The sequence below is a fragment of the Coffea eugenioides genome, chromosome 9, assembly GCF_003713205.1.
Source record: "Coffea eugenioides isolate CCC68of chromosome 9, Ceug_1.0, whole genome shotgun sequence".
Lineage (NCBI taxonomy): Eukaryota > Viridiplantae > Streptophyta > Magnoliopsida > Gentianales > Rubiaceae > Coffea > Coffea eugenioides.
The window spans coordinates 10952537-10958743 of record NC_040043.1 but is presented as its reverse complement, the minus strand read 5'-3'; the positions used below and the strand labels follow the sequence as shown (position 1 = coordinate 10958743).

Sequence of the window (6207 nt, the reverse complement as noted above, 5' to 3'; positions counted from 1 at the left end):
GAGCTAAGTATATGGTCTTTCTTGCCTAATGCGTGTCAAGCCATCCCACAAGTACTAGAAAAGCACGCAGCACCGCTAGAGTTAGATCATTTCAATCTTCAAAATTAATAACAAATCCTACATATACGATAGTCAATTAATTTTCCTCTCTGTTCAGCCTTGGTACACTGCTAGAAATCGAAAATCCAGTTTGGATTGCTTTTTTTTTTTTTTGAAATTTTTATAGAAAATATATTGTAGTGATTTGGTGTACAGGAAGTAAAAAAGATGATTCAAAAATGTGTCAAGGTGTATTCCCAACATTTTTTCCTAAACTAGCAATTCAAACATCACCTAAAAAATTTTCCTCCAAAATGGAACTTCTTTTCCACCTTTTTACATTTCAAGAGGGAATGAAATGCTTTCATTTTATAAATCACTCATTAACATCAAGACTTGTTCTTTTTCTTCTTTTTTTTTTATCCTCTCACCCTCTCTGATACCCTTCCATCTCCCAACTATTAAGCATATGATTCGAATCTTGAATCTAGCAGTACTGAAAAAGATTCTAAAAGTCCTTCCCTGACCATTGGGCTAATCCCAATAGTTAACATCAAGACTTGTTTAAAATGTGGATTTAGAATGGAATGCTACGAATTATCACTTCCAAGAGAAGTTGCTCTCTTTTTATCTCTCTTGGGACAATAAATGTACAAAAGTTAAAGTTTATTCCCAGTTCATATTATTTAAGTGTAACATCAATAGATCAAGAGCCTCAAAAACTGAATTTTGTCTAGTTCAAACTGGTTAGTGTAATTCTTATATTTTTTTTTGTGTAAATTCATAAAATTTGGGTGTAAACTAGAATTTATTAACTCACACAACAAAGTTGGCTTTTCTATCAAAACTATACGAGTTTATACTAAATGTAACAAAAGTTACACCAACCAGTTTAAACTAAACAGATTTCAACCTGTGAGGCCTCTGATCCTCCACGAACAAAGAAACACAAGTAGTTGTGCTATTACCTTATATAACATGGTACAATATAATGAGAGAAGCAAGTACCTCAAGATCTCACTTAGAATGTGTCATTCATAGAGTCAGATCCAGAGTACTTGCCCCGCATGCATTCTCAGTACTAGTATCATCTATCAACCTTCTAATCTTGGAGGAAGATGGTGAGCACAGCGACAATGATAAATGGCCATCATCATCCTCCAAACCTTCATGGTAGCCATCCCTAACTGGCCCTAAGCCAAGGGATAGATTCAAGTGGACATTGCAATTCGATGCCTTCCTCTTCACTCCTGCTCGCTTTTCGAGAATCATACCTTCCTCCACGCCCAGAATTTTACTTCTGCCTGAACTGAAGTACACAGTTTTCGATTGCACCTGCTTTGAGGATTTTAACCGATCTTGCTGGTATTCTTGCTGGTCATGAAATGATTGCATTGTGGATTGTAATTCATCAGTGTGCCAAGATGATAGCTGATTTGAGTTCAGGATCCTGGAATAAACTTCACTGCTCCTTGAGCCAATGTTCCTTCCGGTCCATATATCATAAAATCCTGGCCTAATCTTGTTAATCATGTTCTGTCTCATTGTAGAGATTTGCATTAAAGTCGCAAGACGATCCCAAGTTGCTTCTCCATATCTTAAGTTTAATAAATACGCATTCAGAAGTGAGATTAGATGCCACAACCCAAAACTACTATCCTACCCCCGAGCCTGACTGTATAATGTATATTTTCACATACTACGAGATGTTGTATGGTATTTGAAAGACTTCTTCTTTTTTTTTATTAATACATATATGTTCACTGAAAATTTTGCATACCTGAAGGTGGACTTGTGGTTATGATGAAAGCCTGGAAACATGGGAATTTGGCTCAGGTTGAAAATATTTGGATCCACACCTTCAAAAACCTGCCTATGATCTGTTATCCCTGTATCCAGAAAAGGATTTCTTGGATTTATAAGATGCCTTCTGAACTAATACTGTTTTACCAGTGATACAAAAACCTTTAAAACGGCCTAAAGCTAAAAGACGGTGAGGGAGAGCCAGAAACATCATACCTTGACTGGGGTCATCAATCTTCTTGCTCCTATACATCTATCAGACACAACCAAAAGAACAGTATATAAAAAATACCACAAGGAGAATATATAGTCAGTCAATGCCATTTGATCTGTAAAAAATACACTGACTCAAAGAGAACCTTGAAAATTACCTGCAAATGACTCTTCACATGAGTAATGTTTAGCCCTTTTGTGTTCATCAATTGAAGAACTGACTTTGGTGTTGCCCCTGCACCAAAACAAAACACTAACTCAATATCGTTTATCAGATTTCAAGGCTATAATTACTTTACAAGTCCATGAATGAGAGCTTACTTTCTTGTCCACCAAGTCTCTCAACTGCATGAAGGAAGCGAAGATGAAGATCAGGTGTCCAACGGAGTCTAGGCATCTTGGATCGGACATAAGGCCTTACAGGGGGCTTGTTGATCTCATTCTCTTCAACAGTACTGCTGTTGCTTGAGGTTCCTCCATCTTTCTGCTTATGATCATCATCAATCTTCCCTTCATCCTCGTTCTCGTCCTCATCAGCCTCAGTTTCCCCAGAAGAAGGGCATGTCTTGGAGCATTCAGCATCCCCACTTCCCTCCATCTATCTTATGGTATATTTCCTGTGGCCTTTTGCTTTTGCCTTTTTCTATATCAGGTTTTGGATTTATGGATCATTTTTACAAAGGAAAGCATTAAGACTGATCAAATCTGGACAGTTCTCATAGAAAATGAGAGCTAAAAAGACTTAATTACTTAACATGGGTTTTCCACATAACTGGGCTTCAAGAAATGTGATCACTTACAGTACCTACATGACTACGTCAACAAATGGGAAATGGAGCCCTAGACCTTGACAAAGAATAGGGAAGACCTCTCTCTCTCTCTCCGGTGTATATAATTACTTATGTGATGATGAAACATGATTTGCAATTAACCAATATAAGTTCACATATACCAATCAAATCTCCTATGTGTTGTCCAGTTTCTGTAGAATTAATTTCATGGCTTACAAAACAAATGCTCACTTATTAAAAAAAAAAAAAACCAACGCTCACTTAGATTTGAATTTTGAGGGTTAAAAATAAATAAAGATAAGTGATAGTTAGAGGGGCAAATTTGGATGTAGAATTACACCAAAAAAAATAAAAAGGATGCAGAATGCAAATGTATACAAGTTTTCTTTTCTTTTGGATGTAATCCATGTACATATGAAGATTGCAGAAAACTTTGGACCAGTTCAAACTTCATTCAGATACAAAACTTTCACTAATTTCAACGACACAGTATGCAAAGGCCAATAAATTTCGCTGCATTGTTCTGATCATTAATGAGTCCAGGAAAGTTCAAAGTAGACTTTTGGCTCTTTTTGTCCCTTTCATTTGAGGAAACAAGTCTTGGGACCATCAATCTATTTATATATTTGCTCAATGATTTTATCAATTTCTGTACGTTTACCAATGCCGGGAGAGATTTCTCTCTCCCCCCTTTTCTTTTTTCTTTTTGTTTTTGGTTAATATACCAAGAGATTATATGCGTTAAACAACTTAGGTAAGTGCTTCAAGTGGCTTTCTTCAAAATTCCCTGGTCTTTCACATTTCACATTGGCAAGGATTTCAACCGAAAAAAAAAATGAAGAAGAAAGAAAGAGAAGGACCCAAATAGTCCTTCAATTTTTTTGCTGAACCACTTTTAATCCTCGCGCGTGTATATATATATATATATATATTTGATAAGTGGAAGGTCTTGAACCCTAATCCTCCAACTTTAATTTGGGACAATGTTGTTTTTTAAAATTTTATTATTGAGCTAATTTGGTTCCTCCACTTTAATTTGGTATGGTGTCGTCTCTTAACTTATATTATAGGGACAATTTAAGTCTCTAACTTTTTTAAACCTCAGTTTAAGAAGGAGTAAAATCATCAATTCATATTTTTGACCGTAGACAATAAAAATAGACCAAAACTCTGCAATTCTGGGAAGGGGGAAAATGCTCTCAAGGAAAGATTTTTGCCCAACTCAACTACTTATAATAAACAAGATGATTGCTGCAGATTCTCGAGATGCAGTTGGGCCCTCTCCTACTAGAATTTGTATGAAAATACAGTATTAGTGTATAAAGATGCCGTTTAACCCAAAAAAAAAAAAAAAGAAAATTTTGAGCTGGGTTATTCTTTTATTGAAAGCATTTTTCTTCTTCTCTGATCTGTATTTTTTCTAAGTTTTGGTTTATGTTTCTTTGATATTCATCAATTTTAAGATTTGGATTAACCACTGGAGTTAGCTTAATGGAGAGAGGAGAACTATTAGAGTTTTTCTCACTATCGTCGCGTTTAAATTTCGAATTCTGTGTTTGATAATTGAGAGTGAAAATGTGTGGAATAGGATGGGAGTGTATAAAAAAAATGTTAAGACATGAATCAGCAGCCATTGAACTGGTCATTAAAGAATTGAAGGACAAGTTGGTCGATAATGAAAATTAAGGGAAGACATCGTCTCAGATTGAAGTGAAGGCACCAAGTTGGCCTAATAATAAAAGTTAAAAGACAGCCTTGTCACAAATTAAAATCGAATGATAAAAAGCAATTTATTATTAAACAAAAAGAGGAGAGAGAGAGAGAGAGATGACTATTTAGATCATTTCTCGAAAGAAAACGGTGCGTGTTTAATAATTTCAAGATATAAACAATGTATATATTATTACCGTTAAATTTATAATACATGGTATAAAAATTAAATTTTAAAATTAAATTTTATATAATTATCATTCATTTAATGCTAATAATATATACAAACACTGATTCATTTCAATTTAGTCATTTTTTCTTTATTTTGTTTTGTCGGCTTTGGGTATTCTTTATTGTGGCTGCTGTTTCGTCGGCAATCGCGGGTTTACACCAACAACCAGCCCATGGATAGTGACTGCAGTATGTACGCTAATAAAATATATTCTATCTCCAGCCTCTAGCGTCCAAAACACGTAAAAATCATAAAATCCCAATAGCCGTCGAACAGGTGCTAAGGAGTCAACATAAAGCTAACTTCTTGTCGTCTAATAACTCTAAACAAGGCTCTGACAGATTTAGGGGGTTTTGCCACGGGAATCTTATGATTCGCAGACTAAAAAATTATTTCTTGCACCAAAATGACATTAGTTAATTAGTGACTGGACTAAAGTTTCAAGACTCTATAATTAGTTTTTGTAAAAAATATACTGCGATGTTTTGATGTATATGAGGTAAAAGGTGATTAATAAATGTGTTCACCAGAAACGTAAATTTTTTTTTTTTAAAAAAAAAAAAGTTATCCAAATGAGGTTTAAATCCCTAAAAATTTTTTGAAACGATACATTCTAGAACTTGTTGATTGATCTAATGAGGGTCGACCCTCAGGAGCAACTATCTTGACTCTTTGGAATAATTTTATAAACCTCTCTCAACGTATCCGACTATTTTACTAGTCTCTCCCTAGATTTCATAAATTTTATTGACCTCTCATATTAGGAATTTGGGGCCCATTGCTTACTTTAATTAGTCATGACACAAATACTCTATTAGCCTCACAACTTTCCGGATATTATGCAATTATACTGGCATAATCAGCTAAATCATACTTAAATTTAACCTATTTATAAAACACTAAATTATTGAATTTTTCTACTTGGGGTTACTATACTTGCTCTTCCGTTTAAATGTTGTTCTTCCATTTAATTGTTGATTATATTCCTCCTTGTTGAAATTCACCTTTATATCAATAGCGCCTTCATACCATTCAAAGAATTTGCATTTTGAACAACAAAAATGCAATAAAATTTCCTTTCAAGTTCTATGTTCTTGCTGTTATATGCAGTCTCATGTAAATAGCAATTGCAAAGAAACGTTATAATGCTGTTGCTAACTTTTGATTACTATCTTACAATTTCATTAAATTGTACTTACACTTCTTTAAGTTTTAGTTTGAAAAAAATATTTATTCACTTTTCATGCTAGATTAACTAATGTAGTAGGCAAGGGGCATTTATAGAATCATATTATCTTCTGTCTCTTGGTATCATTTTTTTATTATTGGTAGGACTAACATGTTACAAGATAATCAATTTTAGAGGAGATTAGTGAAATTTATGAAACCTGGAGGGAGGCTACTGAAATATCCCTAAAT

The 6207-nt window shown here is 34.2% G+C and overlaps 1 protein-coding gene across 2 annotated transcripts; it reads right to left on the bottom strand.

The window, feature by feature from the left end:
* Window positions 1-935: 935 nt before the first annotated feature.
* LOC113783830 (myb family transcription factor PHL11-like) lies at window positions 936-2700 on the bottom strand. 2 transcript variants are annotated; one of them, XM_027330061.1, is made up of 5 exons: window positions 2377-2700; window positions 2214-2290; window positions 2059-2095; window positions 1820-1928; window positions 936-1636 (listed from the first exon to the last, which is right to left on the bottom strand). In XM_027330061.1, exons 1-5 carry the CDS (start codon window positions 2651-2653, stop codon window positions 1075-1077), a joined length of 1062 nt encoding a protein of 353 aa, XP_027185862.1. In that variant the 5' UTR covers window positions 2654-2700; the 3' UTR covers window positions 936-1074. The 2 variants fall into 2 exon arrangements, with proteins under 2 accessions (XP_027185862.1, XP_027185863.1); XM_027330062.1 differs by having other exon boundaries at window positions 936-1489.
* Between the last annotated feature and the right edge of the window lie 3507 nt (window positions 2701-6207).